Source organism: Chenopodium quinoa, unplaced genomic scaffold (genome assembly GCF_001683475.1).
Source record: "Chenopodium quinoa cultivar QQ74 unplaced genomic scaffold, ASM168347v1, whole genome shotgun sequence".
Lineage (NCBI taxonomy): Eukaryota > Viridiplantae > Streptophyta > Magnoliopsida > Caryophyllales > Amaranthaceae > Chenopodium > Chenopodium quinoa.
In genome coordinates this window covers 1,897,184-1,916,970 of record NW_018742455.1, presented here as the reverse complement: position 1 = coordinate 1,916,970, position 19,787 = coordinate 1,897,184, and the positions used below count along the sequence as shown (strand labels likewise).

The window sequence follows — 19,787 nt, the reverse complement described above, 5'->3', positions numbered from 1 at the left end:
CTAAACAAAAGTAACCCCTAAAAAAAAGTAACCCCTAACCGACCTAGTAACTCCCAGTAACCCCTAACCAACTTAGTAACCCCAAGTAACCCCTAACCGACCTAGTAACCCCAAGCAACCCCTAACCGACCTAGTAACCCCTAACCGATCTAGTAACCCCCGACTAACCTACACCACATGTTGCACATTCACTGTCGTACCCACTGCCCCACGCCGCCAACGACCACACCACCACCTGACCACCAACTGTAGTACCAATTGCCCCACGCCACCACCACAATTCACCGAACCCACAACCAAACCACACCCAACCAGACCTACACCACGATAGCTCCCAAACCTTACCCACCACTAGATCCCTACCCAACCAGACCCACTCAAACACACCCACACCACAACAGCCATAAACTAAAAACACTCGAAAAAAAAATAAAAATCATTTTAAAAAAATTAAATGAACAAATACCTTAAAATTTAATAATTGCTTCAAATTTTACTCTGAATATGGTTAAAAAAAGGCCAAATTCGTCAATGAAAACTCTAAATCTAGAGTTTTTAAGGCTGAATTTAGCCTAAAAAACCTCTAGCTTGTAGGAGAATGAGAAAGTGGCAGTATGGGTGGAGAATTAATGAGAAACCTCTAGCTAAATTTGGAAAGGAGGAGAGAGAAAATGGATGGAGAATTAATGGTATACATGATGTGTGGGTAAAGAGGACACAGAGAGGAGAGAGAAGATTTGTAAATAAAAAAATAAAAGAAAAATTGTGGCTGACCGTACGGTGTGACCAGCCACGTATGAAACTTGATGACAAATAATATTTTGGATCTCTAAAATAGAAAACAGAAACTATATTATGGGATGAAGGGAATAAAAGTAAGAAGTAACGGATGTAGTATATACGAGTACTCCGTATATCTGATGTCTAGATTACGTAGGGTGTCGGTCCGAGTGCGGAGTGCCTCGCTATTCTCTCCATTCTACCGAGAAAACCAACCCCACCTTCTAAATTTTGATAATAATCTCAGAATAATGGAGGCGGCAGCAGCAGCAGCAAAACCAGTAATCAATGTCGCCGCCATTTGCGGGTCCCTTCGCAAAGCTTCCTACAACAGAGGTCTCCTCCGAGCAGGTACTTTCTCTCTCCTCCTCTTCTCCACAATCAAATTCAAAAACCCACAAATTCTAATTCTGTTAAATTATTTTAAATTTTGAATGAATTCAGCAATGAAGATAAGTTCAGAATCAATACAAACAATGAAAATCAATCCCATCGATATTTCGCCATTGCCGATGATTAACACTGATCTCGAGGTTGACGGTACTTATCCACCCGTTGTTGAAGCTTTTCGCCAGAAAATTCTGGAAGCTGATTGTGTTCTCTTCGCTTCTCCTGAGTATAATTTCTCTGTCGCTCGTATGATATCTTCTCTCTCTCTCTTTTTTTTTTTTTCAATTTTTGCAATTTTACCAATTTTTTTGCTTTGTGTTATAGTATTAATTGATACTTGATTATCCTATTGTATAGATATATTAAGTAATTGTGTGTTTGGCAAAATTTCTTTTTTTTTTCTTTTTTTTTTGAACGAAAGCAGGGAATTATGATGATCAACTAATTTCGGTTTATTAATTTGTAAGAATATGTGCTAAAAATGGTTGTGTTGGGCAATATTTTGTTTTTGATTTTTTTGTTTTTTTTTTTTGCTAAATTGCAAGTGTGGGACATTTTTACTCTAATTGCATTTTTTTCAAAATAAAGAAATAAAAATTATGCTGCTGTTAGAGAAATTTGTGTTGCAGCAAATTTTTTAGATTTAATTGCATTTTTTTTCAAAATAAAAGAAAAAATTATGCTACTGTTAGAGAAATTTGTGTTGCAGCAAATTTTTAAGATGGTATTATGGTAATGTCAATGACCTTGGTTAAAAGTCTTGGAAGGTTGTACTAGAATGCAAGATCTAGGATCGAATCGTGTCTATACTACTGCCTGAAGCCAAAGTGATTGTTATTTTATACTTATGATTTTGAATTTTTTTTGTTATTGTTAGTTTCATGAAACATGCTTTTAGGATTAAAATTGTACTTCGTATATGTTATGGTCTCATTTAGTGTTGCTTTGGAATTTCTTTAGTTGATTGATACTCAGTTAATGTAATTTATTATGCTTTCTTATTAGTTATTAATAATACTCGTAGTATACTACCCATACAAGTGCATAATATTGCTTGGTCTTTTAAGGATTTTTTTTTTCCCAATTGGTTTAGGAATATCAGCATAATTTAATCAGCTGGTGGTAAGGTCTATTGTGATTCATACTTTCTCCCAATGATTTTGGATTATATATGTCACTTTCACTTTGCCGTTTTAATTTCCCAAATCCTAACCACAGTTTTACCAATTCAAGCGACAACAACTAATGGGTTAAGATAATAGACCAATGATTACAAATCTACATTTTGATTATTCTTGATAGTGGTCAAGTTTGTTAGGTTGTCCATTCAGTTGTGCAAGAAGTTTGGGGATTATTGGTGTTGACATAAGGTTTGGAATATATTATTAAGTGAAGTACGGAGTTTAAGTTTGGATGAAGATATTTGAGTTAGAATTCAGTATTCCACTACTGATTTTTTTTAGCAAAATGCATTGCATGTTAACTTGTTGGCGGCTTATGCTTTGACAACACAGTAATCTTAAATTTAGGATTTTTAAATGTTTGTTCTACAATAAACTATATTCCTTTACCTTATGAACTCTAGTTCTCTTGCTTTTCTTGGTCAGCAAGTACTTTATTTTAAGATTTCATCTTCCTAATTGTACTATACTAGAATACTTAACGTGACTTGGGAAAGAAAAAAATGAGAAGTTGGAGGCATCAATTAATTATGCTTCGTCATTTGGTGTTCCCTAAAAAAGATACTGTATATAATAGAGGATGGAAGAAGTACCTGAACTTATGTAGGTGTCACCATGATAAAGAGCTTATTTGCGTCCTGTATATGATCCAATTGTCTGCTCTGCTCTGCAAAGTGCAAATATAAACACCTTTATATCTGCAGCTGGGAAGATCCAGTTAGAGGTCTTATACAACCTAGAAGGCTAGAATACATTTTGAAAAATCTTTAAGACTAAGCATTACTGTCTCTCATCCTTCTCCATATGAGTAACTGCTGGACTTGCATAAAAATGTAAATTCACGGAGAACTCTTTAATCTGCACATCTTGGTCAAGTACCATCATGAGGTTAAGTACTACATTTTTGATACTTCTGTTGCTAGAGCTTATGGCCTGTTGCTTGTAGTCTCTAGTGCTCTATGCCTCTATCGACTTGTTAGGGGTGTAAAATTACCTTCATTGTACAAACAATAATTCTTCTTAGCTCCCAAATTGCAATACAAATTCTAACTTTAAGTAATGCATGGAGTTGATTCACCTATGCTCTATTGTATCAGTGTTTGCTCATTTCATATATTGCATATTGGTTTTATCCACTTTCATGTATAGTGTTCGAACCTATATTATGCCAAATAACTTTCCATCAAGGCTGATCCTTATCCGTATTCTCTATTTAACCGGTACAGAAGCAAATCCAAATGTGACCTTGTTTATTTCTTCAAAATTCAAATGGTACTGGTATCTCACCAGTCAATCTATACTATTCAAGTTTCTAGTGTTTTTTCCTTTTTGACAGAGTTTTGTTGTTGAAACTTTGATAGTGTAATTTGGCATTTAATTAACTTTCATGCCAGTTCATTCATGGTTGAACAAATTTATATGTTTGGAGCTTTTAAGGAATAAATTCATACTTCTTTTGTCCCATAATAGATGCCCAACTGATGCATTAAAACTTCCCAAAACAAAGTCTTTAACTTTTTGTTTATAGTGGCATCTTGCTCTAAGTTCCATCCTTGACTAAAATATTCCTTCCAGGTGAGACTCTAGTTTTGTCATTATGTAGTGGTTTACCCTTCCCAATCTGCGTAATTATGTGAATGTCAACTACCTGCATCTTTATCCATCCCAGAACCCATCCATGAATATTTTTCGAAGCTCAAACTTACAAAGGACGAAGGGAAGGGATTAAATCATCTAATCCCTCCATCTTGCTGAATTTCTCCTTGTTCTACTACGAATTACTTGGAATTGGTCATAAATCTTTGAAACCTTGTTTTGGCAGGCTCTGTCCTAATGTTGCTGCAATTTTCTCTTGGTTGGTGCTTAATTTTTTGCTTACCTTTTTTGTTGTCAGCTCCGTTGAAGAATGCAATAGATTGGGCATCTAGGCCCCCGAATGTTTGGGCAGATAAGGCTGCTGCAATCATAAGTACCGGAGGAGGCTTTGGTGGGGGCCGAGCCCAGTATCATCTACGGCAAATTGGAGTTTATCTTGATCTTCATTTCATCAACAAGCCAGAATTTTTCTTGAATGCATTCCAACCTCCTGCTAAGTTTGACAGTGAGGGTAACTTAATTGATGCAGATGCCGAAAAAAAGATAAAGGAAGTTCTTTTAGCATTGCAAGCATTCACATTACGGCTCAAAGGCAAATGCTGAACATCAATTGTACTATATCTATTCATGTAAAGTACTTTATTGAACAAGTGTGGGTTAATCACTGCCCTCCGGAGATCTCTACCTATGTAAGCTAGTGCCATTCGGGATTGAACAAGTGTGGGTTAATTATTGCCCTCCGGAGATCTCTCCCTATGTACTCTCGGGCTTATTGTCCTTAATTTAATTCATTAGCTCGGTTTCCTGCAAAAAAATGTACTTGTATAGTTGTATATGACTGAATTCATTTGAAAGGTATTGTGATGAGCTGATGATAATATGAGAATGATGCTAATTATTTGATGCACTTTGAGTGCCTACGCCTATCTAGTTTTTTGTTGTTGTTGTTTTTTTTTAAAAAAAAATAAAAAAAAATTAGATAATAATCATAATACTTTGTATTAATAATTGTTTAATAATTGTTTTCTACTCCCAGAAGCATAATTAGTATCTACTCCCAGAAGCATAATTGGTTTCTACTCCCAGAAGCTTGTGTATAGTTTTTGAATGTATAGGTTAATCTTTGTAAACATACATACAATTTTAGATATGTAGAGGTAAGCTAGCATAGATTACAATAATAAGATTAACACATAGTCACATACCCATTTTTTTTTTAAAAAAAAAAAAAAAAAAGTATTACACTTTCCTTTTGTGGTTACTTAGGGCCAGTTTTGTTCAGCTTAATTTCAGTTCAGCTCTAATCAGTTCAATTCAGTTTCAATTTCCATCTCTCATAAACAATTCATTTCAGCTTTATTTAGTTTAGTTCAGTTCAATTATTAACATTGAATTGGAGAGGCCTTTAGTGTAACAATTAAAAAAATGAAAATGACCATATCTGTTTTTTTTTTTTTTTTTTGGGACATTAGGCTGTATAGATACTTCGTACCCCATTGTATTTGTAAAACGGATAAGTTATTAATGATCTGAATACTTCCAAAACAGGAAGGTAAAGAGTTGACTTGATTAATTGCCCCTCTACCGAACCCCCTCAATTGATCAAAGAAAAATACACTTCTTCCAACACAATCTTCCAAAATTAAATTTGAAAAAAATATAATAAATACTGTATAAATAAAAGACTTGTTCATTGTCTGAAAAAGAGAGAAACTTGCACTCTTTAAACTAGAATCATCATAATCATAATCATAAAACTGCAACTTCTTTATAAAAATCAAAACTTTCTCCATCTTTCTCATTATACCCGGATCCGAATAACCCACATTCGGATCTCTTTCTCTCTCTCATTTGCCGTTGCACATCCAGGTCAGTGATTACATGTAACGCACTTTCTTCCATTTTTTTAATTACTTCACTTGTACGTTTTCATGCACTTAGTTAGATCATTTGATCTTATCTTTTTATTGTTTCATAGTACAGTTACTACATACTTATTCTTGTTTCTCTGTCATTAATTTTGTTTTTTTTGTTACATAACATTTTTCAACTCCAATCCCTTTCATTGATTATTTCTTTAATTTAATTTAATTTTATCAATTTATTGTATTTTTAGACTTTTAATTCTTATATGGGGTTCAGTCAAATTTTGAATTTTTGATTCAATTGGTCTATTTATTTTGTTTGGTTTTGAATTGTAATATACCCATAATTTGAATTTTGTTTCATAATGTGTTTTGGTGATGTATTTTTGATGCAGATGGATTATTGTAGCTTGAATTGAAGTGGGTATAGTTTAAAAATTGTTTTAGTGTTGTGCAATATTAAGTTTATTGTTAATTTCGCGGTCGAATTATAGCTTGGAGTGGGATCATTGAGGAATGTGCTGGATGTTTTTGTTGAATTTGGGTTAAATTGGTTGAATAAGGTGAATGATGAAGTGGGTTATTTGAATTTTGAGTGTTTGAGGTTGTTGGAATTAGGACTTTGTGTGTTAATTGATTATGATTGAGAGGAAGAACATGGGACGAGCTTCGCCGTTATTGTTGATTCTTTTGGCTCTTGGATTTTTCTTTGCAACATATAATTTAATTACTATGGTGATCCATAATAGAAGATTAAGTTCATGGGTTCGGAATGAACTAGGAAGTGATATGTTAATTGACCCTATAACTGGAATTCCTGAGCATTTGAAGAGACCTAAAGGAGGTAGAGAACCCTTTCATGTAGCTTTGACTGCAACGGATGTGCCTTATAGTAAATGGCAATGTCGAATTATGTACTACTGGTATAAGAAGCAGAAGGAGTTGCCTGGATCTGATTTTGGAGGATTTACTAGAATTCTGCATTCTGGAAGATCTGATGACTTGATGGATGAGATCCCAACTTTCGTCGTTGATCCTCTTCCTGCTGGTTTGGATCGGGTTAGTGTTTGTTTTGTACTTTCTTTTTGCTTTTGTTCTCTTGTTATTAACTTTTGTAGTATACTCTGTATCATTTATGTCTTGGTTAGTTGGTTCTGTAATTCTTTTCTTCCTTTCTTCAAGCAAATTGCTTCTTTTGCACATCTTTTGTTTACTTGTAAGCTTTTTCACAAAATGATGCTGTTAATATTTTGGTAAAGATTATACAGTTTCACTGTCAGAGAACATGATAGGATATTTTAAATTTAGGAGGAGAGAATGTCACAGCATAAAATGAAGACCACAAATGAATTCACTGTAAATATTAGAATTTTGAACTAAATTTTTTTCCCTCCCTTTTTGTGGAAGGATTCAGAGATTTCCAACTTTTGTTTTCAGGAACTTTGTACACTAGGAGAGTCTTGTTCTGCTGATGAGGCTTTTGTAATCAATTTGTAATTGGTTGCTATTATGTATTGTATGTTGATTCTTTTTTATTATTTTTTATTTTTTTTTGGGTCATGATATAGTGTGGGAAATTAAATGTTCCTAGAGTGATCTCATCAATTAGTCATATATACTCCTATGTCTGCATTATCTTGTCACTGGCCAACGGATGTATATATTTTAACTAATCAAGCCGTTATTAAGTTTTTTTTTTACCTAATACAGAACCTTGAATCGCATATAGTATGAGCTTGATTGCTTGAAGGGAAGCAGAAGATGATATGTGACCGGAAATTATCTACAATTGTGTTTTGATGCATAATCAAGTTTATCATTTAGAGGTTCCTTCACTATAATATTTACACTTATGATAATTGTTTCTCCGATTACCTTAAGGAAATCCCTATAATAGTTGTGTTGTGTTGGAGGATGAGAATCAGGCTAAATTCAAAGATTGTACTTTGTGGGTTTTATAGGCTATTGTTTGGGTTTTGAAAGCTATACAAATGAGATCTAGGTTTATAGATGATTAAATGATAAGAAAGATGAGCAAATATTGAGATTAATTGATATAAAATGATATAATTTGGACGAGCTTGAGCAAGTGAAAACTCAGAGGAAAGTTAGAAGGTTCAGAATTATGGTAGAGACTTCTGGCTTTTTCATTTTACAATCCACTTATAAATTTCATAAATACAATTCTCGATATCACCCTTTTATACTCCTAACTCCTTTGATCACACCAAGTTGAATGAGGAAGCTTACCTCTGCTCTAAGAGCTTAAAAGCCTCGACTCTTTCAGTGCTATGTCAATTCACACTTCAGCTTTTTACAACTAGCAATAATTCTAGTTCAACGCTGTGACTTCTACCTGTAGCTAAATGTATACACAGGTTCATTTTCTAGTTTATTGTTAGTTACACGGTCCGATTTCACAGTATGGTACATTTTTTTCTTAAGAAATTGCTTAATGCGCTCTTTTGGAAAGTGGACAAAACCTTTTGGTTTTTCGTGTATGGATTCGAGGAACTGTTTGGAGCCAAGGAAGTACTCTGTCTCAATCTTCAGTCTAAAATATAGCCAATTTTCAGAGTCTGAACTCTGAAATAGCTGTTTTGGAAGGTGTATTTTATTAGTGAAATTTACAATTTTTTCCACTTCAAAAGCTGCATAAACATCTTGAACTTTTGGGCTGTTTGTCGAATTTGATGTGTTAATTGTTAGCTTTCTTTTATATTGCTCATAAATTGAGCCAATCTAATACATCTCTGCACATCCTTTTCAGGGCTATATTGTGCTGAACAGACCGTGGGCTTTTGTTCAATGGCTAGTAAAGGCTCCAATTAAAGAGGAGTAAGTTCTGATCCTGCAGTCATTTGAATTTATAATTCATAAATTCAATATTATTGAGCACAAAGTATTCTACCTTGCAGGTATGTATTGATGGCTGAGCCTGATCATATATTTTTGAGGCCTTTGCCTAATTTAGCACTCGGAGGACTTCCAGCTGCCTTCCCCTTTTTCTACATTAAGCCTGCTGACCATGAAAAGATTGTAAGGAAGTTTTATCCATTGGAAAATGGCCCTGTCACAAATGTTGATCCTATCGGAAATTCTCCTGTAATAATTAAAAAGGTAGGGTTTGCTTTAAAAGTATTTTGTAATAGACCTAACCATGTGTTTATCCATTACTTATGAAAATAGCTATTATTAAGAATCTAGGATATTCTCGTTTTCTTTCTTGTGCTCTTTTTAAGTTTAAAGTTTTGTGTTTTGTGTTTTTAGTTTTTTATTTTTGAAGAAAATTAAACATGTATCTTGAATGGTTTATCCAGGAGATACTGGCAAAAATTGCACCTACATGGATGAATGTTTCTTTGAAGATGAAAGAAGATCCGGAGACTGATAAAACTTTTGGATGGGTGCTAGAAATGTAAGATGCAACTCTCTACAACAGAGTTGTTTTTTGTTCCTGACTTTATTTGTTTTAATCAGTTCTGACTGAAAGTTGTTATTTTGTAACAGGTATGCATACGCTATTGCATCTGCACTACATGGGGTGAAGCATATCCTCCAAAAAGACTTTATGCTCCAGGTATGTCATTTTGTTGGAAAATATATCATCATTACTTCCCCCACCTTGGCCCCTTTCCTCTTTTTTCTTTCTTTCAACGTTATTTTAGGAGAAGTTTGTTTCTGCTAAAACTCTCTAATATGCATATATTCTTCAGCCTCCATGGGATCTATCGACTAAAGACAAGTATATTCTTCACTATACTTATGGATGTGACTACAACATGAAGGTAGTTTACTCTTTTTAGTACCCCAAATTGTCTGTATTGATTTTTGTGTCCTTAAAGTAGCTGAAGGTGTGAGTATTATATCATATGAAATGGTCTCTAACTGTAAACTCTGTTTTCCGGCTGTTCATACATTCTTGAATGATATATTATTGAACTTTATTGACTTCAAATTTAGCATTCTGCTGGCTGCATTATGATCGCCAAACTTTAGACAATAATTGCTTCATGTTCTCCATGTCAGGGCGAGCTTACATATGGAAAAATTGGCGAGTGGAGATTTGATAAAAGGTCATACTTGCGTGGACCACCACCTAAAAGCCTACCCATGCCCCCTCCAGGAGTTCCTGAAAGTGTGGTAAGTTAACTTTTTCTTTTTCTGGAGAATGTCTTGTGATTTCAGTTTGGGTTACATTGTGCTTCTTGGTTATAGACCTATAGTATTGTAAATGTCTTGTACTTCTATCATCGTATGCCGTATGGCTATATAACTTAACATAACCATAAAGGCTTAGCTGCTGGTAAAAGATTTGAAGTGGTCAGAAAGCTTCATTTTCATACTGAGTCAAATGTTTCAGTCCATATAGAGTTATTCATAAGTAAAAATTTAATCAAATTTGGTTTATGTAGCTGACCATGCTTATGGAATTAAGGCTTTGATTGATTGATTGATAAGGACTTGAACCGAAATTACTGATTCAAAGGGGTAGCAATTGAGGTATTGTGCTTAGATGCTAGAGGTGAACTATAATTTGTGGAAATGTGTCATTTTCATAGAGACATTTTCTAACGATGTCTGAGTAACTGAGTTCATCCTTTCTATCAAATGCTACATTGGTCTGATTTACTTTTTTTTTTTTTTTTTTTTTTTTTTTTGTGTGTGTGTGTGTGTGTGTGTGTTTTGTTGGGTGGGGGGTGTTTCAAAGGAGTGGTCAAAATTTGGGTAAATGAAAACTATGGTTTGCACGTTAAAAGATACATCTCTTGGGCTGATGTAATCTAGTTGCATTGGATTTTCTGTACTATGTAGTTTTATCAGCATTTGTATCTTATATCTTTTGTGTTTTTTCCTCCAATCCAACATGTGGTTTGGTAGTATAGTATCGGTGTGGATTCTGAGCCTTTTAGTTAGATCAGTTGAGTTTGGAAAAGGAACACTTAGGGTTTGCACTTTAAAAGCATAATATATGTAACTAGTTCAAACGTCAAAGTGTAATACTGGTTTCTATCACAATGAATTTCTCTGATTTTAAGCACTTAATATATGTAATCGACAGGTCACCCTGGTTTCTATGGTGAATGAAGCTACTGCCAACATTCCGAACTGGGATAAAAAGTAGACGCTTGTTAATTGTTATCTGAGTGTCGAAATGACTTCCTAGAGTTCTATTGCACCCATGGAACAACAATTTTATTGATGAACAGATTGAACACAGACCATAGATTCTCAGATATATAATTATCATTGACCTCGACAGCTTGTAATCTCAAGCACAACAATGCTGCGCACGCCCTCAGGACCTAAAGGAGGATTCTGTAGGCAGTGTAATAATGTGCCGGGATTACCAGTTGATGAGTTCAAATATGGAGCCGAATCTCTAACCTGACCATATTCTGCTGCTGCAAGCCTGTAGCAATATCAAATTTTCAAATTGTACTTTCCTTTTTATTCATTATTATTCGAGTGAACGGGACAGGGGGAGGGGGGGGGGGGAGTCGCTTGTGTGGGGAGCTAACTGTAGTTTAGTTATTTGATATTTTTTTTCCTGATTTAGCTGGGCAATTTTGCTTGTAACACAAAAAAGCCTACAGGTAGGAGGCTTAAAGAGTGATAATTGTAGTTTTCCACTACTATTGCTGTAATAGAAGATTGTGAACTACAGAACTATTGATGGTAGTGTATACAAACATTCATGTTATATTCTAACAAGCTTCAAATTTAAGCGATGAAGGTTGTGCTGTAGTTAGTCTTCGTTTTCATTTTTATAAAGTAGCTGTGCCCTCGAATGGTTAGATTAGCGATTGGGCATATGAATCTCATGAAACATATACTACTGATGAGATGCCATGGTGCGAAAGAATTGATGATGTAAATTTGATGGATTTGGTGATAAGCAGCAAATACAAGAAGGTGGTGATCCAAGACTAAAGGAGTGGCACTTGATCCAAGAAGGTAGTGATCCCAAAGATGATTTGCCATAAATTCATGATGTACTAACATATGGATTGTGGTCTATTGTCTGTACTCTGTAAGTATAGGGAGTTAATAAAGCCCAAATACAAACTTGTAAAAGCCCAAAATAATTTATAATTTGAGTTTACAGACCAATGACCCGACTCACGCTGACCCTTCCCAAGCCCATTTAACTCACCCTACTGGAGTACTGGCCATCCATACCTTTATCTACCTGACCCTAGTCTCTCTCTCTTTTTTTTTTTGGTTGTTAACTTCTTGTTGTGCGGAGTATATATTTAGGAGTTTTTTTTTTTTTTACTCCTACCTTTATCAAGACCATAATCGATATTAAGAGGGTATATGTTTAGGAGTTTTTTTTTTTTTTTTTTTTTTTTTTTGAATAAAATTAGTTGAACGACCATTTCAAAAACTCTTGGATTGCTTGGTGATGCACTTTTTTATGGTGTTTAGAGAGCCACACAAGGACGGGGTGAGAATCGATCATAACATCTCTTAGAATTGAGAGGGAAGCTCTAGCAACTTGAGCTATCTCTCAATCTCGGTGATGCGCTTTTTGAAAGTGATATAAGGCCTATTCACATTTATTGAACTAAGCTGAGCTGAGTTGAACTGAACTGAACTGATTGGAGCTGAACTGAACTGAACTGAACTGATTGGAGCTGAACTAAATTGAACTGAACTGAGCTGAAATGAATATTTTATGAGAGAGTGAAATTAAGAGCTGAACTGAACTGAACTGAACTGAATTATTGTTATTGTTATTGTTATTGTTGTTATTAAAGCAAGTAGTAATCAACATCTATTTATCAAACAATTTTACCCAAAAAAGTTAATTATAATCGGTTAGTCAAAATAGTTACTGCAAACATTTAATAGCTACTTAAAAGTAGCTAACAACTAAAAGCCCAAAGGTAATTGCTAAATACACAAAGCGAAAAACATTCTAACTATGAAATTTAATCTCGTAATCTCCTCAAACCGGAAAGGAAGCTCTAACCTTGATATATTCCTCAAACCCTCACTATTACAGTTCGATATATGGTAATATTATTCTATATCATATGTACACACAAACGTTGTTGAGCCAACTAACCTATGTAGTTGACATCCACTAGTATGTGTATAGGCCATAGGGTTAATATTGTTAGTTCATAATTTGAAGGTACTAACTCAAGAGCTGACTTGTATGTGTTGAAGACTAAACTTCTCAAGTGTCACCACATGTAAGTGTCCCACATTGGTTAAAGAAAAGAGAGTTAAACACTTTATAAGGCTAAGGGGCTACTTCTCCTACTGCCACATGATTTTAGAATGGAATCTCCTTTGATCTTGTAAAGTGAACTCTCTCTCCCTTTTTTTTTTTTTGCGGGTACGGTCCAGACCGGCATTTAACAATATGATAAAGATATTTTATATACAATGTGTCCTATTAGGCTATAATTATGGATATTAGTGAAATTAAAAAATTTAAAAGAATGGTACTTCACTACTAGTCCTTCGTATATGAAATTTGCTATTGCCGACGAATTCACGTGGTGGCATGCCTTCGTTACTTTAAGGCATTGGCTATGTAGAAACAAAACAACAAAGATATTTTTGGTTGCTAATTAATTTAAGTGTTCTTCATTTTTGTTTCTTTTCGCTAATAAGTATGAATTCCAGCTATATTAATGTATTAATTGGAATTTATAAAATAAAAAAATATATACTTGTATATAAATTGGACAAACGTACCATACCCTAAACTTTTTTATTAAAATAAATTAATATTGAAGGTCACCAAAAGTAGATCTGTTTTCTTTTGCACCACTTTTTAATCTCCTTTTTAGCTTTTTTTTAATCATGTTTTTTGCTTTCTTTTGAAAAGTGATTATTGAAAAACGTATCTACTAATATTTAACTCACGGAGAAATCACTATATTTCATAATGAGAGTTGACGTGAGGATACTTTTGATTAATTAAAATTTTCATATCTTGATCGCATTATTATGTTCTGATCAGTGATCATTGAATGTACAAATATATATACTAATATTACTTTTAATTCCTTACATACACAACTTGATTTCTACGCTTATGGCGGCTGATTTAGGTAGTTAAAAAACATCAAACAAAAAAAACTTACAATATCATTAAGTATTACCCATAATACTAACTCCATTTCATATTATTTACAACGATTAAACTTTTTTTCTCTCTACTTTATGTCAAATTGTTGCAAATAATATGAAAACGGAGGTAGTATAAATATGAAGTGTAAAAGTGGATATTATAAAGGAAAAATGGAAATTAAAAATCCAACCTTTGCGCAGTTCTCACAAAAATTCAACATTCGTTTAATCTTAAAAAAATTCAACTTTTATACTCTACCTTCTCCAATAGATCCATTTTACTTGTGATCTGATAAAAAAGTTTTTTTTTTTTTTAATTTTTTTTTTAAATTCTCTTACTTTCCCTTCCCACTCCTCATCTTTCTCTCTCATCTCTCCTTAAAAGCTGAAACCACCCACCCCAGTCCTATTTTAGCACGCACCGCCGCCGCCACTACCTTTGCCACAACCACTTACCCCACCCAACCATACTTAGAACTGAAACCACCAACCTTACCTAGGCTCAAAATTCACAAAACAAAGATTATTATGGTTGAATCAGGCAACCAAATCGAAGATTGAATTGAAAAACCCTCAAAATGAAGATGATGAAGTGCGATGGACAGTGGACAAAAATCACGATTTGAGTTCGCTTGGACTGCAATTTCAGGTGGTGCGATTTTGGGGGTTGAGCAAGGACTAGTTGTCGCTGCAATTGTGCCAATTGTTGTTGGTGGTGGTGGACTGGTGGGTGGTAAGCTAGATGGGCTAGGCGAATTGAGGTTGCGTTTTTTTGTGGTTGTTGTGCGTGTGATGTAGTGGCGCATGAGAGTTGCAGAGGCAGAAGTTGGTGGAGGTGATTGTTAGATTTCGGGAAAACTCCTCAATCTGGAGTGTGTACCATTGATAAAATATATAGAGTTTACAACACTAGGATACGGATTCCTAGATATGATAAACATACAAAATATACAATATATATCCTAAACTGTGACAAATATTATCCTAAATATAATATCTATCACACCCCCGCAGTCGTAGCGGGAGGAGGTCGTACGCTAAGACTGGATCGAAATTCCAGAAATAATTCTCGCGGTAGGCCTTTAGTGAAAATGTTTGCGAACTGATATCTAGTAGGAACATGGAGAACCCGAACTTGTCCCAATGCAACCTTTTCTCGAACAAAATGAATTTCCATCTCCACATGTTTGGTGCGTTGGTGCTGTACGGGGTTGCCAGAAAGGTAGATAGCACTGACATTATCACAATAAACAATAGTAGCCTGTCGTAGAGGACAATGTAACTCTAGGAGAAGATTACGGAGCCAGCACGCCTCAGAGACAACATTTGTGACGCCTCGATATTCTGCTTCTGCACTCGACTTAGATAATGTATGTTGACGCTTAGATGACCAGGATACGAGGTTGTCCCCAAGGAAACAACAGTATCCCGATGTGGAACGTCGGGTGTCGGGACAACCTCCCCAGTCAACGTCAGTGTAAGTAATCAGTCGATGTGAAACAGTAGGATATAAATGTAGACTGTGATCAATGGTACCTTGAACATAACGCAAAATGCGTTTCAATGCCTCATAGTGAGGTTCCCGTGGATCATGCATAAAGAGACACACCTGTTGTGCCGCATAGGAAATATCTGGCCTGGTAAAAGTTAGGTACTGAAGAGCACCTGCTAAACTGCGATACAAAGTAGGATCCCGAAAAGGTGGCCCTGCATCTGCACTAAGTTTGGACTTAGTGTCAACTGGAGTAGCGGAAGGCTTACAAGAGGCCATCCCTGCACGCTCTAAAATCTCCCGTGCATACTTTTCTTGCGAAAGTAGCATATAAGAAGGTTTTCGGGTTACTGCAATACCCAAAAAATAACTCAGAGGCCCCAAATCAGACATGGGAAACTCAGTTTGCAACTGAGAGATGATCCATGTGCGCAACCTGTCAGATGAGGTAGTTAAAAGAATATCATCAACATATAAGAGCAAATATGCCATATCATCTCCCTGCCGGAAAGTAAAGAGAGAAGTGTCACTTTTAGTAATGACAAATCCCAAATTAATAAGAAAATTTGCAAAGTGTTGGTACCAAGCTCTGGGAGCTTGTTTCAAACCATAGAGAGCTTTGTGCCTTTCAAGGTCACCATTAGACTTGTATTTGTGTTTAAAGAGCCACATACAATTAACAATGTTCACCCCCGTAGGCCTAGGCACCAATTCCCATGTCCCTGTTTTAATTAAAGCACTATACTCATCTTTCATCGCCGCATTCCAATTGTGGTCATTTAAGGCCTGTTTATAAGATTTTGGAAGAGGTGATTTGGAATGAGGTGGACCCGAAGGTTGAACGGTGAGGTTACAATATTTCGGTTAGGCTTGTATATACCCCGTTGACTATGGGTGATACGAGGGGATGGTAGGGGGGCGAGTGGGCTGCAAGGGCGGTATGCCACGCATAGGTGGCGGGGAGTATGTGTGTGGTGTGGCTGGACTGGTTGGCGAGTTGGGGTGTGAAGTGCGCTGGGTTGGAGTTGCGGGAAAGGGAGATCGGGAGTGTGGGCTAGCAGTGAGTGGGCTGTGGTGAGGCGAGCCTGCTGTGTGTGGGCTCGGCGAAGCTGGGCCTGCTATGTGTGGGCTCGGCTGAGCTGGGTCTGCTACAGCACGGCTTGGCTTTATGGAGTGAGGATAGCCCATGAGATAATGGGTAAGGAGAGGCGACTGTTCATCATGGCCCAAGAAATTGTAGTTACTCAATGTGAATTTTTCTAAGGATTTAAAAGGGAAAACGGTCTCATTGAAGGTGACATGACGGGAAATATAAATTTTCTTGGTGGAAATATCTAGACACTTATAGCCTCGATGATTGGAGGGATATCCTAAAAAAATGCAAGGAGTGGAGCGAGGGGCTAATTTATGTGGAGCAGTGGCAGACAAATTTGGGAAGCAAAGACAACCAAAAACCCGAAGATGACCATAGGATGGGTTCCTACGAAAGAGAGCCTGAGCCGGAGTAATGTTCTTGATGGATTTAGATGGAAAAATATTAAGAAGATAAGTTGCCGTTTCAAGAGCATGTGACCAATAAGATGGAGGCAAAGAGGCATGAAAAAGAAGAGTGCGGTTGATGTTATTTATGGTGCGGATCATACGCTCTGCTTTCCCGCTTTGGGATGAAGTGTGAGGACACGAGAATCTAAAAACCATACCGTTAGCATTGCAAATTTTTTTGAATGGGTCATTATCAAACTCACGACCATGATCACTTTGAAAGGATTTAATTGGACGCTCAAATTGGGTTTGAACATATTGTCTAAAAATAAGGAAACTTTGGTAAGCCTGGGATTTAGAAGCTAATGGGATAGTCCATACATAGTGAGTAAAATCATCAAGTAATACCAAGTAATATTTAGGAAATTTTGATTTTTACCACCTTCAAATAACGACTTTATTGAATTTACCACCTCCAAAAAAAAAAAAGATTTACTTTACCACCTCATAAAAAAATTAAACATCAGTTTTCCCACCTAAGCCTAACTCCGGTGACGGAAACCACCAGAGGGGCCCGCCATAACAGCTAGTTTTTGAAATTATCCCCAAATTCTCCCGATTTCCCATTGATTTAAACCTAACTTCTTCATTTCTACATCTATTTCGTGAAGATTGAAGTTTTTTTTTGCCATTTTCTTCACAAATTCTGATTTTGGGTGATCCTTAACAATCCCACATCCTCAAATTATCAAATTATTGAAGATTGTACTCGGCCCTGAATCAATTGAACTGTTCGACGACAAACAGCGAAAAGGTAAGCAATTTTCATGAATTCTGTTGTAATTTTTTGCAATTGTTTGCGTGATTATATTACAACTGCTAAGTATAATTGAAATTGCATGTTTTCTGTTATTAATTCAACCCCAATTTCATATTGTAAATAATTAGGGTTAATGTAAGTGTAAATTAATTTGGGGGTTTTTGATATTTCAATTAGGCAGTAAAATTAGGGTTAGATTATGGTAATTGTGTTCAAATACAATTAAGTTCAATGAAAATTTGGCAGTAGAAATGGTCACACTACCTCCGAATTACGAGAAAATTTTTTTTCCAGAAGTCGAATCTATTCTTCGTCGCCGTTTGTTTTCTGAAACCTCTGTCATATAACAATCAGGTTCAGGAAACAGAAATTGAAGCAGCTCAGGTACGAGTAATTGTTGTTGCTCATCCACAGATTCGGTATTTATAAGATCAAACACGTTTTTGTTTGCAATCCTTAAGCCATTAAGGATACAAATCAGACCAAAAACCAAGCTATAAGCAAATTATAAGATGAACTTTGGCTCATTTACTACCCAAATTAAGGATTTGTAAAGAAAATCGCAAAAAAAAAACTTCAATCTTCAACAATTTGATGTGGAAATGAAGAAGGTTGTTTAAATAGGAGGAAAATCGAGAGAATTTGGGGATAATTTCAAAAACTAGTTGTTATGGCGGGCTCCACTGGTGATTTCCGTCACCAGAGTTAGGCTTAGGTGGGAAAACTGATGTTTAATTTTTTTATAAGGTGGTAAAGTAAATCTTTTTTTTTGGAGGTGGTAAATTCAATAAAGTCGTTATTTGAAGGTGGTAAAAATCAAAATTTCCTAATATTTATGACCATTGACACTACGAATGGGAGAGGTAAATAAATCAGCATGAATAATATCAAACGCACAATAAGTATGATTATTTGAGTTATAAAACAGAAGTCTAACATATTTCCCTATTTGACAAGAATTGCAAAAATTGGAGTCAAGCTCCTTATTACAATCAATAAAATTATTGCTCCTAAGAAAATTAATAGAAGGTGCTCCAGGGTGTCCTAAGCGGTCATGCCAAGTGGTTGGAGTGACTGTGGTAAGAGAAGTGGCAAGGTAGGTGCTTGGTAATGTGGACGTGACTGGATAAAGGTCGCCGGAACTATTGCATCTCGCTAGTACCCTCCCCGTTCGAAGGTCCTTCACAGAAAAGCCATTAGGGTCAAATTCAATTGAAACTGAGTTATCAGATGTAAATTTACGGGCTGAAATCAGGTTTTTAATGATTTGAGGGGCTAGAAGAACATCTTTTAAAGCAAGCGAATTGTTAGGTAAAGTGGTATGACCATAACCAGTGATTGGAATGCGATGACCATTTCCGACTAAAATATGATTATTCGTGCTTAAATTAAAACGGGGCAAGAGATTACCTAAGGTATGAGTCATATGAGAAGTAGCTCCGGAGTCCATGTACCACCCATTGTCCGGACTTGATAGACTCATTGAGGAATACGCACTCCCGAGCTCCGTGGGAGTCATAGGCGGCCCGTATTGAGGTTGACCCATGGTGTAGGCTTGCTGAGAATACAAACCACGAGCAGGGGGTCCATTGGGTCGAGACTGGTACATCCCACTGGTTGGAAAGGGGGCAGGAGGTACGGCCCAGCCTTGTTGAGGCCAATGTTGCTGCTGCGGGTTGGGCCAAGGGGGCTGTTGGGCCCAATTTTGCCCATTAGGTGAGGGCTGCTGTGACTCCCAACTCCCTTATTGTTGTTGTGTTTGTTGCTGCTGACCAGAAGTAGAGGTGGCCAGTGGGCCGGGTTGGACCCAGCCCACCCTAACTCGCACGGCTGGTGGGTCACGTGGGTCCGACCCGGTTTCAATCCGGCACAGCCCGGCACAGCTCGGATTTAATCCGGGTTGTGTCGTGGGTCCAAAATTTTCGACACAACCCATTTCAACCCAGCTCAGTTTAACCCGTTTGATTCGACCCAAATCGCACAACCCGTTTTGACTCATTTAATTCGACACACCTAGCCCGTGAACCCACCTAACCCGACCCACCTGGCACAACCCAGCCCGCACGGCCCACCCGCACGAATGACCC

The 19,787-nt window shown here is 36.3% G+C and overlaps 3 protein-coding genes and 1 long non-coding RNA gene across 5 annotated transcripts; 2 read left to right on the top strand and 2 right to left on the bottom strand.

Moving 5' to 3' along the window:
* The first annotated feature begins 912 nt into the window (after window positions 1-912).
* On the top strand, window positions 913-4,854 carry LOC110718385 (NADPH:quinone oxidoreductase-like). The gene is made up of 3 exons (XM_021897221.1): window positions 913-1,131; window positions 1,225-1,416; window positions 4,246-4,854. Exons 1-3 carry the CDS (start codon window positions 921-923, stop codon window positions 4,548-4,550), a joined length of 708 nt encoding a protein of 235 aa, XP_021752913.1. The 5' UTR covers window positions 913-920; the 3' UTR covers window positions 4,551-4,854.
* Window positions 4,855-5,401: 547 nt separating this feature from the next.
* Window positions 5,402-11,305, top strand: LOC110718384 (hydroxyproline O-arabinosyltransferase 3-like). 2 transcript variants are annotated; one of them, XM_021897219.1, is made up of 9 exons: window positions 5,402-5,816; window positions 6,208-6,871; window positions 8,583-8,650; window positions 8,731-8,932; window positions 9,133-9,230; window positions 9,323-9,392; window positions 9,529-9,600; window positions 9,842-9,955; window positions 10,875-11,305. In XM_021897219.1, exons 2-9 carry the CDS (start codon window positions 6,452-6,454, stop codon window positions 10,935-10,937), a joined length of 1,107 nt encoding a protein of 368 aa, XP_021752911.1. In that variant the 5' UTR covers window positions 5,402-5,816; window positions 6,208-6,451; the 3' UTR covers window positions 10,938-11,305. The 2 variants fall into 2 exon arrangements, with proteins under 2 accessions (XP_021752911.1, XP_021752912.1); XM_021897220.1 differs by lacking the exon at window positions 5,402-5,816 and having other exon boundaries at window positions 6,057-6,871.
* Window positions 11,306-14,906: 3,601 nt separating this feature from the next.
* On the bottom strand, window positions 14,907-16,154 carry LOC110717633 (uncharacterized mitochondrial protein AtMg00810-like). The gene has a single exon (XM_021896383.1). The coding sequence runs from the start codon at window positions 16,152-16,154 to the stop codon at window positions 14,907-14,909; it is 1,248 nt and encodes a 415-aa protein (XP_021752075.1).
* A 2,414-nt stretch (window positions 16,155-18,568) lies between these two features.
* LOC110718383 lies at window positions 18,569-19,473 on the bottom strand. Its single transcript, XR_002510904.1, has 2 exons — window positions 19,111-19,473; window positions 18,569-18,880 (listed from the first exon to the last, which is right to left on the bottom strand). It is a non-coding gene; the product is annotated as an uncharacterized LOC110718383 (long non-coding RNA).
* Between the last annotated feature and the right edge of the window lie 314 nt (window positions 19,474-19,787).

What these genes read in the sequence shown, in the direction of transcription:
- LOC110718384 (XM_021897219.1), top strand. Translation starts at nt 6,452, where the DNA reads ATGATTGAGAGGAAGAACATGGGACGAGCTTCGCCGTTATTGTTGATT. An exon ending in TTCCTGCTGGTTTGGATCGG is followed by an intron (nt 6,872 to 8,582) that starts GTTAGTGTTTGT and finishes CATCCTTTTCAG; the next exon opens with GGCTATATTGTGCTGAACAG. An exon ending in AAGGCTCCAATTAAAGAGGA is followed by an intron (nt 8,651 to 8,730) that starts GTAAGTTCTGAT and finishes TCTACCTTGCAG; the next exon opens with GTATGTATTGATGGCTGAGC.
- LOC110718385 (XM_021897221.1), top strand. Translation starts at nt 921, where the DNA reads ATGTCTAGATTACGTAGGGTGTCGGTCCGAGTGCGGAGTGCCTCGCTA. An exon ending in CAGAGGTCTCCTCCGAGCAG is followed by an intron (nt 1,132 to 1,224) that starts GTACTTTCTCTC and finishes GAATGAATTCAG; the next exon opens with CAATGAAGATAAGTTCAGAA. An exon ending in GTATAATTTCTCTGTCGCTC is followed by an intron (nt 1,417 to 4,245) that starts GTATGATATCTT and finishes TTTTGTTGTCAG; the next exon opens with CTCCGTTGAAGAATGCAATA.
- LOC110717633 (XM_021896383.1), bottom strand. Translation starts at nt 16,154, where the DNA reads ATGAAAGATGAGTATAGTGCTTTAATTAAAACAGGGACATGGGAATTG.